We start from the raw sequence: 27,183 nt of genomic DNA on the forward strand, positions 1-27,183 counted from the left end.
GGGCTGTGCCGGGAAGCAGTGCTAACAGAAAAGTAATCCATTCAGGTTCAAACAAGAACCACACACACACAGAAACAGTACAGGGCTGTACTTGGAAGCATAGCTAACAGAAAAGTAATCCATTCAGGTTCAAACAAGAACCACACACATACAGAAACAGTACAGGGCTGTACTTGGAAGCACAGCTAATGGAAAAGTAATCCAGTCAGGTTCAAACATGAACCACACACACAGCTCAGGGCTGTGCCCTGAGGCACAGTTAACAAGAAGACCAGATCACTCAGAATCAAACAACAACATTACAACAAAAAAAGGGTAAACAGACCTGTTGCAAAGGCAAGGAATGAAAATTCCAAGGTCCTTTATAAAGGAGTTGGCTGATGACGTCACAACTAGGAAATGAGGCTTGGCTGCAGGGACACCAGAGCGAGGCTTGGCTGCAGGAACACCAGAGTGGAAGCCACCATGCAGGTAAAAGGCAGTCTGGAGATGTCACAGAGCCGGATTACTGAGAAAAAATAGGTCTGGACATATGGCCACAGCCCTGACATGGAGTGGAGGAGTGGCCTAGTGGTTAGAGCACCGGTCTTGAAATCTGGAGGTGGCCAGGTCAAATCCCACTGCTGCTCCTTGTGATCTTGGGCAAGTCACTTAATCCTCCATTGCCTCAGGTACAAACTTAGATTGTGAGCCCTACTGGGACAGAGAAATATCCAGTGTACCTAAATGTCACTCACCTTGAGCTACTACTGAAAAAGGTGTGAGGAAAATCCAAATAAATAAAATAAATGGATACTCTTTCTCCTCCCATTCCCCGTTCTGTAAGGTGTACCAAACCCCAGCCTTGGCTGACCTCTAGAATCCGGTACCTATGTTCCTGTGCCTGCTCTGCTGAACAACTTTAGCTGAAATCCCATGCCCGTGTTGACTTCATACATTTCAAATTCTTGCTGACCTCTTTCCAGTCTGTTCTTTCACTTGCCAAACAGGACTACTACATCTAGTTGACAAATTCTCTTTGCCACACTGAACTCTCTCCTCAAAGTGCCTTCACCTCCAAGTCCCCTTTCACTTTCTCCCTAGACTTTGGCTGAGTACTTTCATGATAAGGTTCACAAGATTAAATTTGAATTCTCAACCAAGTCACCTCCACCTCTCCTTCCCTTAGTCCATTCTCTCAACCCTCCATCAACTTCAACCCCTGCCTCCTTTTCTGAAATCACTGAAGAGGAAACTGCACATTTTCTTTCCTCCTCAAAACTAACTACCTGTTCATCTGATCCTATTCCCACCCGCCTACTTAGCATTATCTCTCCTACTGTCATCCCTTTTATCTGTTATATCCTCAATCTTTCACTTTCTACTGTGACTGTTCCTGGTGCCTTCAAACATGCTGTAGTCACACCACTCCTCAAAAAACCTTCAATGGACTCTACCTGTCCTTCCAACTATTGCCCTATCTCCCTCCACCATTTCCTATCCAAGATACTTGAATATGCTGTTCACCACCGTTGCCTTGACTTTCTTTCATCTCAAGCTATTCTTGATCCATTTCAATCTGGCTTTTGCCCTCTTCATTCATCTGAAACAGCACTTGATAAAGACTCCAATGACCTGTTCCTGGCCAGATCCAAAGGTCTATATTCTATCCTCATCCTTCTTGATCTATCTGTTGCTTTTGACACTGATGATCACCGCCTACTCCTTGATACACTGTCCTCACTTGGATTTCGAGGCTCTGTTCTTTCCTGGTTGTCTTCTTATCTCTCCCATCGTACTTTTAGTGTATACTCTGGTGGATCCTCCTCCACTTCTATCCCACTATCAGTTGGTGTACCTCAGGGATCTGTCCTGGGACCTCTTCTTTTTTCCATCTATACTTCCTCCCTTGGTACTCTGATCTCATCCCATGATTTTCAGTATCACCTTTATGCTGATCTCCCAGATCTACCTCTCCACACCAGAAATTTCAGCAGGAATCCAGGCCAAAGTATCAGCCTGCCTGTCTGATATTGCTGCCTGGATGTCTCACTGCCATCTGAGCTTCTTATCTTTTCCCCTAAACCAACCTGTCCTCTTCCCCCATTCTCTATTTCTGTGGCTAACACTCTCATCCTCCCTGTCTCATCAGCTCATAACCTTGGGTTTATCTTTGACTCCTCTCTCTCCTTCTTCACATATTCAACAGACTGCTAAAACCTGTCATTTCTTTCTCTATAATATCACCAAAATTCATCCTTTCTTTTCTGAGCACACTACCAGAACCCTTATCCACATTCTTATCACCTCTCACTTACACTATTGCAACGTTCTTCTCACAGGTCTCTCACTAAGCCATCTCTCTCCCCTTCAATCTGTTCAAAATTCTGCTGCACTATTCCGCCAGTGTCACTATGCCCATATTAGCCCTCTCCTCAAGTCACTTCATTGGCTCCCTATTCATTTCTGCATACAATTCAAACTCCTCTTATTGACTAACAAGTGTATTCACTCTGCAGCTCCTCAGTACCCCCCCCCCCCCCACACTCTTATCTCTCCCTACACTCCTCCCCGGGAACGCCATTCACTGGGTAAATCTCTCTTATCTGCATCCTTCTCTTCCACTGCTAACTCCAGATTCCGTTCCTTTTATCTTGCTGCACCATATGCCTGAAATAGACTTCCTGAGCAGGTACGTCAAGCTCCATCTCTGGCCATCTTCAAATCTAGGATAAAAGCCCACCTTTTTGATGCTGCTTTTAACTCTTAACCCTTACTCACTTGTTCAGTACCCATGTTTTATCATTCCCACCTTAGTAATTCCCTTATCCCTTTATTTGTCCTGTTTGTCTGTCCTAATTAGATTGTAAGCTCTGTCGAACAGAGACTGTCTCTTCATGTTCAAGAGTACAGCACTACGTACGTCTAGTAGCGCTATAGAAATGATAAGTAGATGCTCAAGGCTTCCACACCAGCCGATTGTGATGCTTTCAACATCAGCCAGGAGAGTTACCATACCACCCCAGACTGATGATCCAGTGATTCCGCTAAGTGAGGAACCTTGCTCCTCCTTCCCACAGTGTCAGCTGTGGGAAAAAGATAAGGAGGAGAAATGCTGGACACTACAGGGCTCAGAGCTGAAGCGTGGCCTAATGGTTAGTGCAGTGGGTTGAGGATCTGGGGAACCAGGTTTCACTCCCGCTGCTGTCTGATGGCTGGCTGCAGGTTGAGATCCTGGGGAACCAGGTTCATTTCCCTCTGCAGCTCCATGTGACCCTGGGTGAGTCACTTAGCCCTCCATTGCCCCAGGTACAATTTATAACAACTGTGAGCTCATTAGGGACAGTTCAAAGTACCTGTAAAAACTGCATAGTCACCTCTGGAGTCACTTGTGATATATCAAGTCCTGAAAATAAATAAAATATAAATGAAGAGGCAATTTTTGTCCTTTTTTTGGCTTATATTTGAGTGTATATGGTAATTGCAAAAGAAGTAGCTGAGAATGTAAAGGCAAACAAAATTAGCACATACAAGGTACAATGAATCTTAGAAGTAAGAAAGGGATATCAAAGAATGGTGAGAGAAGCAGTGCTGCAAAGTCATGGAGAAAAATAAAAATAGTGTTCAGCTTCTAATGGGCTGTGACATAAAGCATGATGCCAGTAGAAGCTGAATGCAGTGACGTACTCATTTGTGAGCTAGCAGAGTAACTTGCACTTAAAATTAGACCCCTGATGAAGCCAAAATGTATGGTGAAATAGGTCCCATCCGGTGCAGCAAGATAAGTTCTGCAAGGAATTGTTCTTTTGACAATATAGGCTGATATGATATATAAAGCTGTGGACAATAATCTTTTGGGAAAAGTTGTAGTATGATTTGTCATTGCTCATATCACATGTAAAAATGGAGGTTTTTGTGGATCATTGATTGACATTGGTACCTGGAATGACACGTCATACATAAAACTAGTAAAAAAGGCCCGTTTCTGACACAAATGAAACGGGCGCTAGCAAGGTTTTCCTCGGAGTGTGTATGTTTGAGAGAGTGTGTGTGAGAGTGACTGTGTGAGAGAGAGAGAGAGTGAATGTGCGAGTGTGTGTGTGTGTGACAGAGAGAGAGAGTGAGACTGGGTGCGAGTGTGTCTGTGAGAGAGAGAGAGTGTTTATGTGAGAATGAGAGTGTGTGCCAGGGGCCCCCCTCCCTCCCTCCCAGTTCCAGGTTCGTCCCCCTCCCTCCCTCCGTGTTTCAGGGTTCCCCTCCCTCTCTTCGAGTTTCAGGGTCCCTCCCTCTCTCCGAGTTTCAGGGTCCCCCCTCCCTCCCAGTTCCAGGGTCCCCCCTCCCTCCCTCCCAGTTCCAGGGTCATTGTCCCTCCCTCCCTTCCAGTTCCAGCTCCCCTCCCTACGAATTCTAGAAGTCATCTTGACTTACCTCGTCAGGGTTACTGCGGCCGGCAGCAGCAGCGGTAAAAGGTGTGCAGGCTCAGCCCTTCTCTCTCTCTCAGCTCTGGTCCCGCCCTCATTTCCTGTTTCCACAAGGGTGGGACCAGAGCTGAGAGAGAAGGGCCAAGCCTGCACGCCTTTTACCATTGCTGCCGGCCGCTGTAACCCCGACAAGGTAAGTCAAGATGACTTCTAAAATTCGTAGGGAGGGGGGCTGGAACTGGAAGGGAGGGAGGAAGGGAGGGACGACGACACCCTCATGCGTGTGACGTCGCATTCCTTTGCCTGGCAACGGTTCAGTGTTCCCTTCCCTCTCACTGTTCCGCCCTCGACGTCATCACGTTTTGACGCGAGGGCGGGACAGAGAGAGATGGTTACAGACTTACGAACCCTTCACTGCAGTCTGCCACGGAGTCAGCTTCAGAATGTTGGAGGTGCAAATTATTATAGTAGATAAGTGTCAATAAGGTGTCTGAGATCTTTTTCCTCCAAAAGTAAAGGTTTCCCAAATAGTTTGATTGACAACAAAACATATTAGAAGTTGCCATTTTTGCATCATTGTTTTGTTACTTTTCAGGTTTGGGGTAGTTATGCATACATGTGTATACCCCAGAGGAGAAGGAGAGAAAGGGGATATGATAAAGACATTGGGATACCTGAAATGTATAAATAATGCACAAGAAGCAAACCTTGTGGAGTAGAGGTGTAGCCTAGTGGTTAGTACAGTGGACTTTGATCCCGGGGAACTGGGTTTGATTCCCATTGCAGCTCCTTGTGACTCTGAGCAAGTTACTTAATCCTCTATTCCCCCAGGTACAAATAAGTACTTGTATATACTATGTAAACTGCTTTGAATGTAGTTGTAAAAAAACACAGAAAGGTAGTATATCAAGACCCATTCCCATTCCCTTTCCCTATCTAGTGGCCCTAGAACAAGGAATCACAATATAGAACTCCACCAGAAAACATTACTTCACAGAGAGGGTGGTAGATGCATTGAATGGTTCATCTAGAGCATCGTAAATGCAATAACCAAAGCAGAGTTTAAGAAAGGATGGGGTAAACAGAAAAAAATCTCCAGTGAAAATGGATCCTGTGGCATGCAGTAGGCATCCTAGTCTATATTTCTATGTTTCTGGTACTCAATAGTGCTCCAAGAAGAGTAGGCTCCTCCACGATAGGGATAGTTATGGAGAGTATTATTTTCTCACATAGGGGTATATTGTAGGAGAGAGATGTAGGTACTGTGGAACCCTTAATACAGAGGTATATTACAATGTTACTGTGTTGAATGCAAGCCCCTCTCAGCTTTGCTTTATTTTCTCAACGTCAGCAAATCAGTGGGAAAGGATAACCCAATACTGTCCTGTTCTCTTCTTCAGAAATGAGAAATTATGAATTCTTTTGCTTGTTCTAGAAAGCAGATAAACGAGCTTTGGATACTAAGGTCGGCCATGCCCAGTTGGAAGCTGCCATGGCTGAGGTAAATGCCATCATAGAGGACCTGCTGAAGAAGACTTCTGTGCAGGACGAGTGGGAGAAGATTCTGGAAAAGTTGCTTCATGACATGGACTCTAAGGTAATCCCATCTTGTCATAGGAGTTGTATGATCAATGGCATTTACAGGGCATTTCTGTAACTGGGCACATGCAGATATGCGCTTCTTCTGCGTGTAAGTGGCATCTTAATTGGCACTTATGCATGCAAGTGCAATACGTATTATTTCATAAAGTAGTGTGGTAATGCTATAGAATGTAATTGCAGGGGGGGCATACAAAGGGGCCGAGCATGGGTGGGCCATGGGTACATAAGTACATAAGTAATGCCACACTGGGAAAAGACCAAGGGTCCATCGAGCCCAGCATCCTGTCCACGACAGCGGCCAATCCAGGCCAAGCCGCCAAGGGCACCTGGCAAGCTTCCCAAATGTACAAGCATTCTATACATGTTATTCCCGGAATTGTGGATTTTTCCCCAAGTCCATTTAGTAGCGGTTTATGGACTTGTCCTTTAGGAAACCGTGTAACCCCCTTTTAAACTCTGCCAAGCTAACCGCCTTCACCACGTTCTCCGGCAACGAATTCCAGAGTTTAATTATGCGTTGGGTGAAGAAACTTTTTCTCCAATTTGTTTTAAATTTACTACACTGTAGTTTCATCGCATGCCCCCTAGTCCTAGTATTTTTGGAAAGCGTGAACAGACGCTTCACATCCACTTGTCATGCAGTGTGTGCAACTTACAGAACACTATCAAGCATGTTGCATGGCACAATTAGGTATGCCAACTTGTGCCAGCCATTGACCTAGCGTAAATAGTTGCACCTAAAGTTTGGTGCACCAATAATAATAATAATAAAAATCTTTTATATTCTGCATTCTCCCAGAATGAGTTCAACGTGGACTACAATCAGAGGCAAGGTCAAATACCCTGGAAGTTACAACAACTTATTATAACTATAAATTCAAAAATCTTCAGTTTGGTATAGCTATCATTTCTTATGCAGATTATAATTCAAGAATCACACTGCTTTTAGTGCCTTTCTAAAAAGAAAATAATGTGGTTTATGGATATGGAGTTCCATAATTTTCCTGCCAAATATGAAAAAGAAGAGACATAAATCTTGGATTTCATTCCTCTTAGACTTGGGAAAACAAATCTTAATTGATTTCTAGCAGATTGTTTTAATGCCTGATCTGTAATATAAATCAAATCCATCATATACAAAGGGGCCATTCCATGAATGATTTTAAATACTAAGAAACACAACTTAAATGTGATTCTTACCTTAATAGTAAGCCAGTGTGATTCATCATGATATGCTAACACCCCATCAAATCTGCTAAGACAATTCTGAATTGTTTGCTGTTTCTTTTGGATTGTTTTGGAACAACCCAAATAGGTAATCAAACATATAAACGGCGAGTGACCGTACTCACTCGCAAATGCGCAGCAGAGACTTCCCTCTCTGCCCCGCCCCCCGTCAATACGTGATGACGGGGGCGGGACAGAGAGGGAAGTCTCTACTGGCATGCTGCAGATGTTGGAACCGCTCCCTCTCCCCCCCTCCCCCGGAGTCGCCGCCGCCGCCCCTCCATCTGGCCCGAGCACTGTGAACTTACATCACCATGCAGCAGCAGGCACATCAGCAAAGCTGCCGTCGGGCTTCCTTCTCTGCCTTTGTCCCACCCTCGCCGACGTTACGTCACACGAGGGCGGGACACAGGCAGAGAAGGAAGCCCGCCCTGATGGCAGCTTTGCTGATGTGCCTGCTGCTGCATGCTGATGTAAGTTTACAGTGCTGCTTGGGCCGGGTGGAGGGGCGGCGGCGGCAACTCCGGGGGAGGCGGGGCGGGGCAGCGCTGACCTCGGGGGGGGGGGGGGCTCAGAAACCCCCCATTCCAAAAGTAGCCCGTTTTCACGGGCTCAACGGCTAGTATTACAATAATCCAGCTTTGGCAACACTAGAGCCTGAACCAGAGGTTTTCAACCCAGTTCTCAGGGCACACCCAGCTAGTCGGGGTTTTCAGGATATCCTCATTGAATTCATGGGGATATCCTGAAAATCCCAACTGGCTGGGTGTGCCCTGAGGACTGGGTTGAAAACCCTTGGCCTGAATTATCAATTTGAACTTTTCCTGATTATTTCCAAATCCTACTAAGCTGTTTCCACTGCATGCAAATTTCTCATTATGGATATCCTGAAAACCTGACTGGCTGGGGTGCCTCCACGGCCAGATTTGGGAACCACTGCTCTAGCTCCTACCAATACAAATTTTGTTTTATGTTTATTTAGTTTTCATCGATTGATGGTCATCCAATCCTCAGTTAAATAGATAGAAGCCCAGCCCTAGTCCTGGCTTTAGCGTCATCAGTGCTGGAAAGTATTGGTATTAAAATAGAAATGTCATCTGCATATACCTGCTTCCAACAACGCCCAATGAGGACATCAGAACATTAAACAAAATGGAGGATAAGGGGGAACCCTGCTGTACCCATTGTTCCCTCTAGGCTGAGCAGGAGTCCTCCTTCTACAGTCCTGCCAGTCGGGGGTGCTGTTTGACTATCACATTTTTAATAGTGAGGGACAGGCAAGTTCTGCAGGACTCCAGGGAACCTGCCTGCCCCTAGAGATTGAATACAGAATATTGAAGTTGTTTGGGTTGGTACATTATAATCTATCACTCCTCTTTCTTCTAATATCACGAGGCCTTCTGCTGAGGCGCTGACCAATTACTTTGTATCTAAAGTAAACACTATTTACAATTCATTTGATGGTGCTTCTGTCACAAATTATGATTTTGTAAATTACACAGTAGACTCGGATAATATTCCAGCAGATAGATTTTGGGCCACCTTTAATTCTGAATCCACTTCTACCTTACTTCCATTGATAAACAGATTATCCTGTTCAAGTTGCCCTTTATTTATTTATTTATACCCCTCATTATCCCGAGTAGAAATCATGTTCAATGTGGCTTACATAACATGTTCAAAATAAATTAACAGAAAGTAAAATGCATCATATAGGGGCCCTTTTACTAAGCTGCATAGGCACGTTTGTGTGTTCTACACGGGTCAATTTTGAACTATCATCCGCGTGGCCCGGGTGGTAATTTAATTTTTGGCACATGTCTGCTACGCGCACCGGAAAATATTTTTTATTTTCCGGCGCGCGGTGCTAACTGGGCGGTAATTGGCATTGTACAAGCATAGACCATTACCGCCTGGTTAATGCATGAGACCCTACCGCTAGGTCAATGGATGGCAGTAAGGTCTCAGGCCCAAAATGGACGCACGCCAATTTTTATTTTGCGACACGTCCATTTTTGGCCAAAAAAAGGCCTTTTTTGCAGGCGCTCTAAAAAATGGACCTGTGCATGTCCAATACACACATCTACACTGGTGCAGGCCATTTTTCAGCACACCTTAGTAAAAGGCCCCAGAAGGTTAAACCAGCAAAAACTTGAGGGTTTTTTTTGTTCTAATCCAGCTGGAATGACAATACTTTAGGCAGTGATTGTAATTTTTATGAAGAAGAAATTGGGGCACTTTCATGCTTATTTCAGGTGATCAATAGCTGAACTACCACACAGATAACTTTAGACTGATGACCAGGGGTGTAGCTACGGGTGGGCCTGGGCCCACCCAATCTCAGCTCAGGCCCACCCAGTTTTGTGCCAGCGAAAAGTACACAGCAAAGCAGTAGCTGAACGGGCCACAGCCTTAGTTTCTGCCATCGTGGTGGCAACCTGCTCAGCTGACGTCCCACCCACCTGCGTTTTGCCAGTCTCGGCAGCTTTTAACTTCCGGTCCTCCTGCGCTGCCTCAGCCTCGTTCTTCCGCGGCTCGCACTAAAATAAGCTCAGCTGCTGCATGCGCCGCAGCCACGCGGTACCTCCTGCTCCCCCCCCCCCCCCCCCCCCGGGTCCGTAGTGCAGGCAGATAGGGCTCTCAAACCCCTTCCGGGGACTCTTGAAGTTGGGTAATTTGTATCGTCGTGGGGCCATGAGTATCTGGAAGGAATTGTACTGTGAGCTCTCACGCTTTGAGTTTCGCCTTTGCCTAAATGCTGAGGACCGAACCTGCACTGAGAACTGCTCTCTGCTCTGGTGTGAGGCAGTAGGGCCGACACATGCCGATGGCCGCTTTGATCTCTTTCTCCCAAACAAGAAGCTGTACCTACGGGAAGCTGAGGACTGGGTGGACAGACTGGAGGGAGGAGGTGCTGCAGAAATGTCACCCCCAGCAAGAAGAGACCTGGGAAGTCCTGAAGTCCACAGAATCTGACAGTAACACACCATGAATCCAGCTGGTTCTCCACTTGACTGGCCATCAGGGCTGTCTGTGGAACAGGATGCATTCAAGGAATCTGTTCTGTACATGAGAGTGGATCGGAGCTGGAGCCGCTTCATTTTCTCTTTGTCCTTGGAGGCTTTGAAGTGTTTTGTGGTGACAGACTGCACAAAGACCCTGTGCCAGGTCTATGGAATTAACATAATTCGAGACATCCTTCCAGATGCCAGCCTTGGAGGCCCTGCTTTCTTTAAAGTTGTAACCTCAAAGACCTCACTGCGACTACAGGCTGAGAGCGCCAAGAAAGCCAAGGCCTGGCGGGAGCTTATTCGAGGGGCCCTGACGTCTTATTTAGAAGCAGCCGATGAGCCATTGAATAGGGACTGCGGCAGGAATTCACAGGTCGTGGTGAGAGAAGACAGTTCTTTGTTACAGTGCTCCCCAACTCCCCCTTCATTATCTCCTCAGACCCTTGCTGAATTCTTTCACAACAAGGTTCAAAAGATAAACCTTGCTTTCTCTACCTCACCACCTCTCCCTCCACTAGTCCGTTCCCCTCTCTCTCCTTCCCCTCATTCCCTTTCCTCCTTTCCTGAAGTTACTATTGAGGAAACTACACTTCTCCTTTCTTCCTCAAAATGTACCACCTGTTCCTCTGATCCCATTCCCACCCACCTTCTTAATGCCATCTCTCCTGCTCTTATTCCTTTTATCTGTCACATTCTCAACCTCTCACTTTCCACTGCGACTGTCCCTGCTGCCTTTAAACATGCTGTGGTCACACCTCTCCTTAAGAAGCCTTCACTCGACCCTACTTGTCCCTCTAATTACCGACCCATCTCCCTCTTTCCTTTTCTCTCCAAATTACTTGAGCGTGCTGTTCACCGCCGCTGCCTTGATTTTCTTTCCTCGCATGCTATTCTTGACCCACTACAATCTGGTTTTCACCCTCTCCACTCAACCGAAACTGCGCTTACTAAAGTCTCCAATGACCTATTACTGGCTAAATCCAGAGGTCAATATTCCATCCTCATTCTTCTTGATCTTTCCGCTGCTTTTGACACTGTCGATCACAGCATACTTCTCGACACCCTGTCCTCACTTGGATTCCAGGGCTCTGTCCTTTCCTGGTTCTCTTCCTACCTCTCCCTCCGCACCTTCAGTGTTCACTCTGGTGGATCCTCTTCTACTTCTATCCCTCTGCCTGTCGGCGTACCTCAGGGTTCTGTTCTTGGTCCCCTCCTTTTTTCTATCTACACTTCTTCCCTTGGTTCATTAATCTCATCCCATGGCTTTTCCTACCATCTCTATGCTGATGACTCCCAAATCTACCTTTCTACCCCTGATATCTCGCCTTGCATCCAAACCAAAGTTTCAGCGTGCTTGTCTGACATTGCTGTCTGGATGTCTCAACGCCACCTGAAATTAAATATGACCAAAACCAAGCTTCTCATTTTCCCCCCCAAACCCACCTCCCCGCTCCCCCCGTTTTCTATTTCTGTTGATGGCTCTCTCATTCTCCTTGTCTCCTCAGCTCGAAACCTTGGGGTGATCTTTGACTCTTCTCTCTCCTTCTCTGCTCATATCCAGCAGATTGCCAAGACCTGTCGTTTCTTTCTTTACAACATCCGTAAAATCCGCCCCTTTCTTTCCGAGCACTCAACCAAAACCCTCATCCACACCCTTGTCACCTCTCGTTTAGACTACTGCAATCTGCTTCTTGCTGGCCTCCCACTTAGTCACCTCTCCCCTCTCCAGTCGGTTCAAAACTCTGCTGCCCGTCTCATCTTCCGCCAGGGTTGCTTTACTCATACTACCCCTCTCCTCAAGACCCTTCACTGGCTCCCTATCCGTTTTCGCATCCTGTTCAAACTTCTTCTACTAACCTATAAATGTACTCACTCTGCTGCTCCCCAGTATCTCTCCACACTCATCCATCCCTACACCCCTTCCCGTGCACTCCGCTCCATGGATAAATCCTTCTTATCTGTTCCCTTCTCCACTACTGCCAACTCCAGACTTCGCACCTTCTGTCTCGCTGCACCCTACGCCTGGAATAAACTTCCTGAGCCCCTACGTCTTGCCCCATCCTTGGCCACCTTTAAATCTAGACTGAAAGCCCACCTCTTTAACATTGCTTTTGACTCGTAACCACTTGTAACCACTCGCCTCCACCTACCCTCCTCTCTTCCTTCCTGTTCACATTAATTGATTTGATTTGCTTACTTTATTTATTTTTTGTCTATTAGATTGTAAGCTCTTTGAGCAGGGACTGTCTTTCTTCTATGTTTGTGCAGCGCTGCATATGCCTTGTAGCGCTATAGAAATGCTAAATAGTAGTAGTAGTAGTGCTTGACCCACACACACCCACAGGAAAAGGACTGGATTCTCAGAACTTCAAGTGTGCAGGTAAAGGCCTTTATATCTGTTGGTAAACTTCCACAAACTCATGTTTATGACCAAGCTTCATTGTAGTAATATTTCATATTAACCAAGTTGCTGTAATCATCCAATCATGTTACTTTAGAGTGATGTCGCACATAATTCTAGTTTGGTTAGTCTGTCACTTTAGTCAGTAACTTTTCTCCTTTTCTTCTTACTATTATCATAGTGTCTTTTGGATCTTAATCCATCAAAGTTTGTGTCTCTGGGCAAGTCACTTAACCCTCCATTGCCCTGTACCTGTATATAATATGCAGTGGTGTGCTGGTAAATTTTTAACAACAGACTCTCTCCCTGGTCCACCTCTGCGCCCCCCCCCCCCACCTCTGTGCCCCCCCCCCCCATCCACTTCTGTGCCCCTGCCAAAAAAAAAACAAACATTTGCAGAGCTGGCTACACCCGGGGAGAGAGCGTGCTTTCAAACAATCCTTACATCCAAATTTACCTTCTTTTAATGTAAAAAAAAAAAAATCCTTTATCCTCCATCTTTTAAGACACTGCCTACCTGCTGGATAGTGATGGCACAAGGAAAGCAAGTGAAGACTAACTCAAAATAACCTGGCTGTTCCTTAGATGGGCACTAGTATTACGATATTGAAGATGCGACCATAGAATGACTCTGTGGTTATGCTCCACTAATAAGTTAAAAGATTAACTGGATTTCTTGAAAGGATTATATAAACTTAGGATGCAGGACTAGGGACACACACATACACGTATTTAGTCAATATCATAATTCTTCATGTACAGCCACAAAACAACCTTTTAGGGTGGATAGTGTTCACAATGAGCTCCTTTTATTATCGACCAGATAGAGACAAGAGTTTTCAGTTTTGACACAGCATAATTTATCACAAGAACAAAATATAAGAAAACCAATGGGCTGCTGATATTCAATTATTTCATGAAATTTATATATGGGAAGCTTTCAAATAAATTAAAAAGCTGTTCAATAAGTTAAAAAAAACCCAAAAACTTTTGACCTCTACTTTTTAAGGCACTACCTATCCAATTGAAACAGCTTTAGAGTTGTTACAGAAGATGGGCAATAAAGAACAACAACGTGAATGCAGCAGCTCGACTGTCTAGAGGAGATGACAGCTGGGGCAGTGAAAACAGAGATTTTTACCAAACTGGCTTCCTTACCGTGCAGTAGATAGGCAGCGCAGCAGGCTCAATTTCACCTCCTTGGTCCCGACTCTCGACAGTGTCCGCTTTGACTGCCGCGTCCTGCCTACGTGGAAACAGCAAGTAAATTGAATCAGAGTAGGCCATAGGCAGGACGTGGCAGCAGAAGGACCCCGACGCTGGCATGATCCGATCCCATTCTACCGCGGTAGGAGGATGACGAAGACCTGCGAGGGAGGGAGGGAGCGGCGATGCAAGAGGGGGAAAAAAGTTTCAATGCATGGCAGTGCAGCGGGAAGGGCAGGGGAGAGAGAGAATCCGATCTGGAGGACGATGACGACATGCGAGGGAGGGAGGGAGGGAGGCGGGAGCCAATGCGAGAGGGGGAAAAAAGTTTAAACCCATGGCAGTGCAGCGGGAAGGGCAGGGGAGAGAGAATTAACAGAACGGTGCAACGTGCAAGTGTTTTGGGGGGGAGGCCGGGGGCGGCGGGGGGCCACGGGGGACAATGCTCCCCCAACCACTTGACAGTGTAGTTGTCCATTGTCCTCCTCCCTCTCCCCTAACAAACGGGCCCAGCAACAAGTGTTTTCACATTTCTTACCACAGGAAGCTACTAGTTACACGATCAGCTGATCTGAGCTGCAGGAGCGCTGCTGACCCACACAAGCACCTCTTGCCTTACCAGTGCAGCACGAGGAGGCAGGGGCTGCCATACCACGCATGCACCAATATCAGTTGACAGCTAGTGTGTTTGGGCATGCGTGATGTGTTCCTCCAGCCTTCCGAAGCAATTTGTGGGGGGAAAAAAAAGTCCCTGCTGACAGCTGAACAACCGGCTCGTAAAAATCTTTAAAAATTAACAACCGGCTCCAGCACACCACTGGTCTGACTTGTCTGGCTTTTCCAGTAGGACACACATTGGTGTCTTGTATATTCACTGCTGCCTTTTTAAATGCGCTGTTATTGGTATTTGTGTGTTCAGAATTGGTGGTGTTAAGGTTTGCAACATAGGCTCCGAGTATTTATGTGGTTATGTTGATGCAGGACAGATGGGCAGATTATTTATTTAGAAATCCATCATCAAGTACACTCTAAGGCATTATTTAGGAGTATCCCAAGAAACAGTACTCACACCTATATATGCATAGTGCCCACCCATATTAGCTCTGGGCCCACCCAAAATGTCAGGTCTGGCTACGCCACTGGACCGATCGTCAATATTCCATTTCTTACTAAGTTGGTTGAATTTGTTGTTGGCTCTCAATTATCTAATTATATTGAGAGATTCAATCTATTTCATGGATCTCAACATGGGTTTTGACCCTTCCACATCATTGAGACTCTTGTTATCTCTGACCTCCGAGGTCAGGCAGGTTTTGTGTCGGGGCAGCGAAAATGATACTTCTGCAGTTTGACATCTCTGCCACCTTCAACACAGTGAACCATGAAATATTATTAAATTTATTATCTAGCTGTGGATTGGTGGATTCAGTGTTTTGTAGGTTTAAGTCTTTTCTATCACTGTTTTGAAGGATGGTAATTTTTCAGCCCCCTGGATTTCACCATGTGGCATGCCACAGGGGTTCTCCTATTTCCCCTCTCCTATACAATCTTTATATGAACACCTTGGGATGGCTTTTCTTGGGGTCTGGTGAACTGTTAATGTCTTATGCTGTTGATATTTTTCTTTTAGTTCCAGTGAAGCAGAATATTGATTTATTTATTATTTATTTATTTATATCATTTATACCCCACAATTTCCCACCATTGGCAGGCTCAATGTGGCTTACAACATTTAGTTAACAAACAGGAAATTACAATAAATGGAAAGTGATATGAGGGGCGGAAAGGTACAGGGTTAAGAGAAAGTAGTTAAGTCCACAAGATCTTTAGAGGAGTTGGAGTCCAGGAATCACAGAGGCAGGATGGAATCTTTAGGGTAAGCTTGCCCAAATAAGTAGGTCGTCTTCTGTAATATATACATGTATCAAGAAAATTGCAACATGGTCTGTGCTATGCGACTTAAATTGAATGAGGATAAAGCGAAGATTTTATGGTTTGGCTTAAACTATTCTGATATCCTGGAAGTTATTGCTCTAAAAGATGGGCAAACTTTAAAGGTTGAAAAAGAATCCAGAGTCTTAGGTATGATTCTTGACTCCTCTTAGTCAATGGAAGCTCAGATAAATAACATAGTATGCAAGGTATATTTTAAACTAAAACAACTCCGATTGTAACGTTCTTACTTGTGCAAGATCATTTTAGGATAATTGTTCAATTGACTATTTTAGCGTTATTAGTTTATGGTAAGTCTTTATACTTAGGTGCAGCAGTGAAGTACATCTTTAAACTTTAGCTATTCAAAATTCGCAGCAATATTAATTTATTGTAGGTCTAAGTTTGATAGGGTATCTCCTTTGCTGGCCCAGTTGCATTGGCTGCCTGTTCAGGCAAGGTGTCATGAACACAGGACAGTGAGCCCTTGGACCGCAGCCAGAGCTGTGGCAGACAGGTCCCCCGGGCTGGCACAAGGCAAGAGTCTGGGCAAGGTGAACCAAGGCAGGAACTGAAACAAGGCTGGAATCAAGGTAGGAACTGAGGCGAGGCTGGAACAAGAGCAGACAGGACTAGGCAGGACAAGGCAAGAACTGGGCAAGGCAAGACAGACAATAGAGGAACCGGATCCAGGGGAAGCAAGGCAACGGGGCTAAAACTGGGCCCATTCAGGACAAGGCAAGACGAGGAAACAGGGCTAAAACTGGATCCAGACAAGGCAAGGCTAGGCAGGGCAAGAACTGAATTTGGATACGACAAGAGAGACACAGGAACAGACAAGACAAGGCAGCAAGGCAAGGCAGGAATAGGGAAGAGACAAAGCAAGAACTAGAACTTGGAGGTAAGGCATGGACTGGGACCAGGCTGGACTGGAGCTTGGCAGGATATAGATACAAGGCATGGCTAGAGCTTGGCAGGAACTCGGACACTAGGCAGGGCTGGAGCTTGGCAGGAACTCGGAGACAAGACAAGGCAGGACTTGGAGTCAAGGCAGGAACTTGGAGAAAAGGCAAGGCTCAGCTGAAACAGGAACAAGGCAGAAACATGAGGGGACCAGGAAACCTTTGCTAGGCAGAAGACCTGGGCCTTCCTTAAATGCGCCCAGGCCCATGACATCACTCCTGGCGCACCTCCTGAACTTCCCACAACAGACTCTTTAAATAATGGGCTGTGGCGTGTGCATGCACCCTAAGGATGCCCCTACAGGCCTGATGCACTGAAGCAGGCTGCCACTCAGAGAAGCGCGGGACAACCCTGACACCCCCCACAGCATTGGGAGGTAAGTCGAAACATAAGTCATGGTGGGAGTCATGTCACAAGGATCTTTTTTAAAGTGCTCTGTTTGGTTTTTAAATTTTTATTTGGCATTTGCCTTGGGGATTTATCAGAAAAATTTAGGATTCTAACTAACAGTTATACTTCACATTTATGTAGTCAATTAATTTTAGCATTTCCATCTGTTAAATCAGTAAGATTTAAGGCTGTTTTTACTGTTCTTCTTTTATTTTCAGCTGTTCGTCTTTGGAATAGCCTTCCTGTTACGAATCGAAGGATATTTTTTGTCTTTCAGAAAGGCTCTGAAGACTCATTTGTTTCCTTGAAGTTAACTTGCTGAATTTGTTTTTGTAATCTTTGTATTTTAACTGAACTGTTCATTGTTAATTCCTGAAGAATGTTCACTTCTATTTTTAATTTGTTACCTCGTCTTGAATCCTGTTGTGGGAGAGTTGGTGGGTTATAAGCACCCGATAACATGACATAACATAACATAACAACCTTTACTCGTAGCAATGCAGTTGGAGGACACCTGCTTAGTTTAGAGGGAATAGCAGTAGTACCCCACATGTAGCCAACCATTTTTCAGAAAACTGACCATTCATCTTGACCCTATAAGATCTATTCTTGAGAAACCCATCAAACCTTCGCTATATGAGAAAACTAAATTTTTCATAATTTCTAGTCCTAACAACTTCCACAATCAGACCAGTTTTACCATCAATCAGATGAACTATCCATTGGAACATAATTTGAAAATTCTTGGGATCATCATCGACCAATTCCTACCATGTGAAGATCAAGTTAATTCCGTAGTAACCTAAACCTTTAGAACATTGTGGAATCTGAAAATAATCAGATCTTTCTTCCCATTTTCTACTTTTCATTCCCTTGTACAAACATTAGTCATTTCACAATTGGATTACTGCAACTCAATTCTATTTAGGGAATAAGGAATCCTTCATCAAAAAACTTCAAACTACCCTAAATACTGCTGCTAGACTCATATGTGCTAGACTCATATACAAAGCGTCAAAATTCGATAGTACATCCCCACTATTATCTAAATTACATTGGCTACCAATTAAAGCCAGAATCATCTTTAAAACATGTACATTCATGTACAAAATTATCTATGGCATGAGCCCAGATTACATGATGAAGCTGATAGATTTATCTACCTTCAATACATCTAATAGATCATACTACATTTTCCTAGCTATAAAAACATCAGATTCCATATTGAACACAGATTTCTCACATACAGGTTCAAAATGGTGTAACACCATCCCTAGTGAGATAAAAAGGATTATCAACTATCTAATATTTTGCAAATTTCTCAAGGCATTCATTTTGAACAAATTTTTGCATTGTTAGACAATGAACTAAACAGGAAATGTTATGATAATTTGTTTGCTCTTTTCAACATCTCACTGTTTATGTTTTCTTCATATTTGTAAAATATATTATATGCATTTCTAGTGTTAATTATTGTAAGCCACATAGAACTGAATACTATTCAGATTAAGTGGGATATAAGCACCAATAAATAAATAAATATATTGCCCATTATTCCAATCAAATCTAAAATATATAATAGTATTTCTTAGTCTCTAGATCAAAGGCACAAGATAAGTCAAACTGTAAAATCAATATTTGTTTGCCCGTTGCCATCTAAAGTCTAATCTCTGCTATTAGGATACCTATAACTGTTTCCATGCTATAATTACTTTGGAACCAAGACTGTGCTTTATTCAAAACATCAAATTTATCCAGATATTCTGTCAATTGAATAGTAGCCAAAGCCTCCATAAGCTTAGAAATAAAGGGAGCTGAGACTACCAGCCTAGAATTCGAAACCATTGTCACAGACTCCTTTTGATTTAATTATGGGAGTAAGAATTATTTCTCCCATGGAAACAGGGAATCTTCCAAGAAAAAAGGGAGCTCTTATCCAATTCATATCTTGATGGACAGTTATCTATTAAACAATGAGACTGTGAAAATCTAAAATAAGTTTATTTATAATAGGCCATTGAACATGATGCTTTATGCCAGTATTTAGGGGTGCCCAGATGCCATTAAAGAATTGGCTCTCAGTATCCACCATCGTGGTGCCCGCATCAGGGTACCAAGTTATAGAATTGCCCTATTAATGATGTAATAAATTTTGGGTTCAAAATTGGAAATGAAGTTGATAGTTGGATGACTTTGATCACTGAGACACAATCATTAATCCATTTTGAACTTCCACATCAAAGTACAGTATTATGGGATTTGAAGTCTTACAGGCCAATTATTTTAACTCTGCTGACCATGATGTTTAAAGATTCACTGTACTCAAATATTCAGCACCAGCTAATATCTGGATATTGGCCTTGAATATCTGGGTATAGCCAGTGCTTTTTTTGTAGGAAAAAAGGTACCGGTACTCATTAGGGGCGGGATCACCACCTATGGCTCCGCCCCTATGATAGTCTGTTCCGGGGCAGAGAAAGCAGGGAGCCAGCAGAGCCGAGAGCCGCGTGGCTGTGCACTGGGGGGGGGGGGGTGTCATTGCGCCGGGGTGGGGGGGCGCATCAGCGATCCACCCCGGGTGGCAGCCGAACTAGGATCGTCACTAGGTCCCAGTCTCTGATTCTGCTGCTCTATATCTATTCTCTTAACTCTGTTTCCAGGGCTTCCTTTCCATTTATTTCTTTACTTTCCTCCTTAATTTCTTGCCCTACATCCATAAGTAAAAGCTGGGTCCTCCGTGGAATTGACTGTAGGAGCTATAACGTGGATCCAGCTTTTGCCTATTTTCTCCACCCATGTGCAATTTTTCTCCTCTCTTCCCTTTCCCTCATCTCTATCCATGTGCATCTTCTTCTTTTCTCTTTCTTTCCCTCCATCTATGTCCAGCATTTGTCCTCTCTCCTCCCCTCCATCCATGTCCAGCATTGCTCCTCTCTCTTCCCTCCCCTGTATCCATATCTAGCAATAATTCTCTCTCCCCTCTCCTCCATCCAAGTCCAGCATTTCTCCTCTCTCCCCTGTCCACCACTCCATCCATGTCCAGCAATTCTCCTCTCTCCTGCTCTCCTCTCCATCCATTTCCAGCATTTCTCCTCTCTTCCCTGCCCTCACCTCCCATCCATGTTCAGCAATTCTCCTCTGTCTCCTGGCATGAGTTGTACATCTATGCATATGGCATCACTGTGTAACTGTTATTGGGGAAGAGGGGAAACTTGGCCACTACTACTACTACTACTTAGCATTTCTATAGTGCTGCCAGGGTTACGCAGCGCCAGAGTAACATCCCAATGAGGTCTCTGACTGTCAATCTTTTGCAGATAGATCGCTTGGAAGCAGAGAGCCTGAGGAAAGACCTGAATGAGTTATGGCGCATATTCCGAAAACATCTGAGTGAAGGGCATTTCATGGACTCAGACAGTGCTGCTGGTTTTAAAAGGTAAGTTCTCATGAATGTGACAAGATTTGTGGATGGTGGGAAGGGTAGATTTTCTGAAAGTATGACTATTGGTTTCTGGATTCTACAATGTTATCACAGTTTTCTGTTCGTTTGTATTATTTTGTTATGGCTGTTTCTGTTGTTCTAATTTTTAATAAAGAGATTAGAAATAAAAGGTATACCTGTGAACTAGGTACAGAAAAGAAGAGCCATAGGCATAGAAACATAGGCTTTTATTAAATTATGTGCTACTGCTGCTCCTTATGATCTTGGGCAAGTCACTTAACCCTCCATTGGCTCAGATGCAAAATTAGATTGTGAGACCTCAAGGGACAGAGAAATGCCCAGTGTACCTGAATGTAACTCACCTTGAGCTACTACTGAAAAAGGTGTGAGCAAAATCCAAATAAATAAAAAAATTAATGTGTACAGTCTCTATTCCCCTGATTCTATACAAGTCGCCAAAAATATTGTGCGTAAATTTAGGTGTGGTCCTGATTCACACGCACAATTTAATAGAATAACGAGTCAATTAGTGACAATTGGCTTTTGAACAAGCAACTATTGGCCCTAATTAAATAAATCATTGAGTATATGCCACTTGTTATCTACAGATCTAGCCTTAATCAGCATACAGGTATCTCCCAAAAAGAAGGTTTTTGGTTGTAATTCTACTACTGATTAATCCAGCACTATAGCCTGTATTGCCCTGTCCCTCCCATGTCTATAATCAACTGTCCTCCCACACACTGTGAAATATCCCTGACCCTCCACCTTGCTAATAGAAGTCCCTCCATCAACCTGGGAATCACATTTTAAAACCCCAAATTAACAAACCTAAAAATAAATTCTTACTCAGCATTTCTAAAAATATTTCCATGATGTTCCAAGGGATGTGCTAAGTAAGGGGCATGTCCCTTAGACAGGAGCCCACCAGGTGAGGCATGCCTAGAGAGTTGGCTGAACATATGGCTCCAGGGGTCTGTGATGATATCAGCATCTAGGGTGAGACACCCAGTGGTGTGCTGGAGCCGGCTCGCAAGAGCCAGTTGTTAATTTTTGTGGCATTTTGCGAGCCAGTTGTTGAGACAGGGTGAGCCGGTTTGCCTCTCCTCCCCCTGAGCCGCAGGGTCCCAGCATATACCTGAAGGCAGCCGCCCTAATGGTCTAGTGGACTCTTTGGAGCAGGAAAGATCCCGAGTCTTTCCTGCCCGCTTCTGGCGCTGACCCTCCTACTGCCACTTTGCTCTTTAAAAATAGCTGTTGAGACTTTTAGTGTCGGCCTCGTGAGACTTTCGCTGGAGTCATTTTAAAGAACGATGCGGCAGTGGGAGGGACAGCACCGGCAGCGGGCAGGAAAGACTGGGGATCTTTCCTGCGCTAAAGAATCCACTAGACAACCAGGGTGGCTGCCTTCAGGAATGCGGTGGGACTCTGTGGCTCGGGGGACTGTGGGGGCGGGGAGGAGTAGGGGGTGGGGTTGGGAATATGGGGAGGATACAGTAAAAAAAAGTTGTATTTTCAAACATGCCGGCTTGTGCATACGGATGTACACAGAGGAAGTATAATAAGGGAATAACTTTTCATAGGTAGAATAGTAATTTGTTATAAATTGTAATCAGTGTGTCATTTGGAGGGGCTGGTTATAGGGGCACCCTAACCCTTTTATACTGGTGCAGAGATTTTTTTTCCTCCTGGTAAAGGGCTTCTAAAACAGACATCATGTTATGAGAATCAGGTGCTCAACATTCAGAGTTTCAACCTTTTTATTTACTTATTTATGGCATTTTATTCCACATTAAACATGAATTAGATTAGAACCTGGGGGCATTTAAAATCTTTTTTTTCCTTGAGAGAGTAATGCATTGCCATCCCAGGCTTACTTCCCGAGCATAGGCGCCTGGTATAAGAGGCTTGGGGAGGCTATGCCTCCCCAGCCACAGCCGGATGGATCAGCTGTTTCTATAGAAATGCTAAATAGTATTAGTAGTAGTTCTCCTGCGAGTCCTGCTGCTCTGGGGGGTTTAAATAGCAGCAGCTGCAGTCAGTGAAAGCCGTCTCTAGCCTTGTGTATAACCAGTTGTAATTTGATTATCTTACTGCTGGGAGAGCAGAGCAGGGGGGTTGGCTGGAGGTGTCCTGGGTTGCCAGGGAGATATTTAACTAGGATCATGAATTCCTGCACATGAGCAGTTCACACCAAAGAGACTTGCACTGACCCCTGAAATTTTAAAAGTGCTAAAAATAAGTTTTAAAAGTATTTGCATTAAATCTAATTGCAGAATTTAGGTGCTAGAAGTGGGATTGGTATGCTATGGGGCTCATTTTCAAAGCACTTAGCCTTCCAAAGTTCCATAGAAACCTATGGAACTTTGGGAGGCTAAGTGCTTTGAAAATATGCCTCCATGTACTCAAATTTGCTCAAGCCATATGCAAATTAGTCCGGTTTTGGGAGGTTCTCATTTGCATATTTATGGGTAAAAATTGTTAGAAATGTTTACAGCCTTAATGTTAGGGCATGGCTCTGATCAAAAATGTGAACTTTGATCCAAAAACAAAGGGTTTAGCTAGTGTTTTTGACTAAAAATTCCCATTAGAGCGTCTGTGTGTTAATCTGCATTCAAATAGAGCTCTCTGATTGGATGAGCAGCTCCTGTTAGAAAATCTGCCCGGGAACAGAGAGGAGAGAATCAATGGGTGGGTGGGTGGGTGTGGATGGCTGGAGGGGGGACAGGGGAGCGAGGACAAGAAATGAAGAAGAAAGGCAGAAAGTAAAGAAGTAAATGGAAAGGAAGCCCTGGAAATGGAGTTAAGAGGACAGATAGCAGCAGAATCGGATACTGGGCCAACATGATCAGAAAAACAAAGTCACCAGACAACAAAGGTAGAAAAGATCATTTTATTTTCATTATAGTGTTTGGAATATGTCCACTTTGAGAATCAGGTGCTCAACATTAAATGTTTATATTTATTTACTTATGTATGGCATTTTATCCCACATTAAACATGAATTAGGATGTTTTGTGGCTCTACATGAGAATTGTGATATTATGATCCTTGTTTCATATTGTTGACGGTCTGCATTTTCCGTATGGGTGGTATATTGGTGTATTAGGTTCTGCCCAGTATAATATTTATGGTACAGTAAGGTTCTGAGTGTGGTTTTGCACAAAGTTGTGCATAGTGTTTTGCAGCTGAGCGATTGTGGTTAGTATATGCTTTGAGCAACTACTTTATTCTTTGACATATGATACATATATAATATCTAAATTTAATAAAAGGTATTAATTGTGACTTTTATTTTTATTTATTTATTTTTTCTGTGTGGTTTAAGCTCCACCCCTGGCCCTACCCCTAACCCCGCCCCTTTAGCCTCCCCAAACAGTTGGGCCACCAACCACCTATGTTCCCGGGTATAGCCAGCTCTGCAATTTGGTGGGGGGGGGGGTGCACAGAGGTGGATTGAGGCCCCCCAGTCCACCTCTGTGTGCCCCCCCCCCCCAAATTGCAGGACTGGCTATACCCAGGGAGAGAGCCTGTTGCTAAAAATTTACCAGCACACCACTGGTATGTAAACACACCAAGCCCCTCCTCTATCTATCTCAGTTCAACACACTTGGTGCAGAATTCAGCTGCTAAATGGATAGTACAAGGAGCGTTCACGCAGATGGCAAAAAATGGTACTCAGTGCACAACAGGCTCACTAGTTAAACACTGTCTTCAGTAGATGACAACAGTTGCAAGATCTCCTGGAGCACCCAGAGAGAAAGGCAACCTAGAGCATACACAGGTCAGATTCCTTGCTTAGAAGGTACCTGTACAAATGGCACTCAGTCCACAACAAGCTCACTAGTCAGGCATTGTCCAACCAAAGTTGATAATAGTTGTGTGGTTTGTTGGAGCACACAGAAGGAATAGTAGTCTAGGTTATTGGTATGCATGTTAGAGTTAGAATTAGAATATTTAATTGCTTTGTCACATTTAGGTTTCTGTCCACTGTTCCAGCTTAGACACACAAGTGAGGGGCATAGAAATGTACACTGCCTCTTAGTAAGATTAAGACCGCTTCCATTCTCATTTTGCTGAGTGACAGGTGTGTGTTTCCTTTGCAGGAAGCTCTTTGAGAAAGTGAAGTGTGTTTCCTGTGATAGAAGATTGACGATGATGACTGCACCGTGAGTATCAAAGCCAACAGCACCTACCGATGATAATCTCAGTACCAAGCAGTGCTCAGTGAGAGAGTCTATAATATTAGTAACAAATAGTGCTCAGTCAGTGTCACTAGTATCGGCACCATGCAATACTCAATGTGTCTATAGTATTAGCACAAAGCAGTGCTCAGTAAGTGTCTGTAGTATTAGTATCAAACATTTTGAGTGTCTGTAATATCAGCACCAAACAGAGCTCAGTGAGTGTCTGTAGTATGAGCACAAAGTGTTGCTCAGTTAGTGTTTGTAGTATTTGTATCAAACAGTGGTGAGTATCGATAGTATTAGTATCAAACAGTGCTCAGTATGTGTCTGTAATATTAACATGAAGCAGAGCGGGGCTTCATACAGGGACTCATTGCAGGGTCTTATTTGCTGGTCAGTAAGGGCTTAAAAGCAGGAACATTTGCAAAAAATACAGTTGCTCATTTGTATGTATGGTCTTATGGATACGGGTCTTTCCTGTAAATAAATGGACTTGTTTTCTTATTATTTGTTGTTGTAATTTTGTAAACTGCTTTGATATGTTTTATGTTTAGATGTATAGCAAATTTTAATAAATCATAATAGCAGCCTCCCCTTTCCCTGTATAAATGTGTAATAGCAGCCTCCCCCTTTCCCATTATAAATGTCTCCCCTTTCTCCGTATAAACGTGTAATAGCTGCCTTCTCTTTCCCCCTTTAAATGTGTAATAGCAGCCTCCCCCTTTTCACAGTATAGTTATATAGCAGTAGCGTCTGTCCCCACCTCTTTTTTAGCACCTTAATTATTTTCACTCTTTCTGCAGGTTTCATCTCTGACCTTTTGCTCCATGTTCTTTGCAGGCACCTCGTAACTGTGAGAATGGGATCTGTTGTGTCCAAAGATCGCCCCAGCAGTGCTGTCGAACCTGACTACCGGACAGATGATGAAAACAGGTAGGGAAGCCCAGCTGCAATCGTGTGGTGCCCAGAATGCATATCCCAGAAATAAGAGGTGGTATTGCAACTGGTCCTTCAGTTCTCCAGCAGAATTGCCTGGCATCCTCTTCACCCATGCAGCATAGAGAGCTTCTGCCTCTCCATTCCCCAAAATGATTCCTGCAGATTCCTAGCTTTAGCTGCACTGGGGCAAGAGCAGAACAGGGTTTGGATTGTTTAGACTGTGATGTCTCTAGTCTGTCAAGCTGTTTCCCTTTTGCGCGTGCACTTTCATTCCTGTTTTCAAAATTAGAATATGATTTTGCAGAAGGTAACTGGTTCTGAATATGTTTGGAATAAAAAGACCTTAACTAGTAGCATAGGCAGACATTTAATTCTAGGGGAGCCTCAGCCTAAAGTGGGAGGTCATAAAATTTTACCCCACCCCCACTTTCCATTCCTTCCCTGATCCCCGTGACCCCCAAATAATTAAGCTGTCAGGGATTCCCAAACCCCAAACTCTCTAATGTTGGCAGTGCTTTCCATGGGCCTCCACCGTGCTGGCCTCCCCCCCCCCCCCCCCCCCCCCCCCCCCCCACATGCATGCTCAGTTTTTGAAAACTGAGTATGCACAGGGGGCAGGGCTATACCACTGGCATTAACATTGTTCTAATACCTCTTATCATTTCTTGAACCTAATGGTATGGTGATTGCCTGGGAAGGAGGTATACAAGGGAAGGGGGGGCCATTCCCTTGGGCAATGCCCTCTTGCAATACAAACTTGTCTGCTAGCAGATTCATTCTCATTGAGCAGATTTCATCTTCAGTAGATAAAATGCCCAAAGGAAGGCTTACATCCCCTCTGATGCAGACAGGTACATGCAGAGTAAACAGACATTCACATAACTCTCCATTCCGCTCAGTCACTACAGTGAAAGCATAAACAGGAAAGGATAGCAATTTAAGACCTGGTTGAAGAGTAAGAGTAAGTCAGAACCCCCTGTGGCAGCTCCAGAGTGAGTTTCAGAAAACTTGTATAGTGGCTTCCTCTTCTCCAGAAGGCCAGTGTAATAAGCTGTAGCGCACTATTTCACTTTTCCTGCACTAATCTTACTCCCAATGTAGTAAAAATCTTCAGTGAAAGGTGGTATGGACATGCAAAACACAGGCAAAATGGCTGAATCCAAAATTGCACTCAATATTAAAAAAAAACCACATATTAAATTTTGGCATGGTTATTTACTTCCCTTTATATTGCTGAATCTTTACTCAAGCCCAGGGCTGGAGTAAAGATTCTAGTATGGGAGCAAAGGATCATCTGAGATGATATATGCAGAACTTCAACTCACATGACCCTTGTCAGCCAAGATCCCAAGGAGGCCCTAGACAGCCCCTACCCCTTTTCTGAAGAAATCCCTAGTGGGACCTGGACACCTCTCACTCCTGCTATGAAGAAATCACAGGTGACCTAGTGAGCCCCAAACCCCCACTTTTTGCCCCCTCCCCT

At 44.2% G+C, this 27,183-nt stretch overlaps 1 protein-coding gene across 2 annotated transcripts in view; it reads left to right on the forward strand.

The window, feature by feature from the left end:
- C8H16orf96 (chromosome 8 C16orf96 homolog) overlaps nt 1-27,183 on the forward strand; it is a 149,252-nt gene that overhangs the window by 91,980 nt on the left and 30,089 nt on the right. For both annotated transcript variants that reach the window (XM_030212366.1, XM_030212368.1), the window contains exons 9-12: nt 5,836-5,997; nt 20,450-20,568; nt 24,681-24,743; nt 25,602-25,694. In XM_030212366.1, coding sequence (XP_030068226.1) covers nt 5,836-5,997; nt 20,450-20,568; nt 24,681-24,743; nt 25,602-25,694 — 437 coding nt within the window. The remainder of the gene's footprint in view (nt 1-5,835; nt 5,998-20,449; nt 20,569-24,680; nt 24,744-25,601; nt 25,695-27,183) is intronic.

The sequence above is a fragment of the Microcaecilia unicolor genome, chromosome 8 (genome assembly GCF_901765095.1).
Source record: "Microcaecilia unicolor chromosome 8, aMicUni1.1, whole genome shotgun sequence".
In the NCBI taxonomy this organism is placed as follows: Eukaryota; Metazoa; Chordata; class Amphibia; order Gymnophiona; family Siphonopidae; genus Microcaecilia; species Microcaecilia unicolor.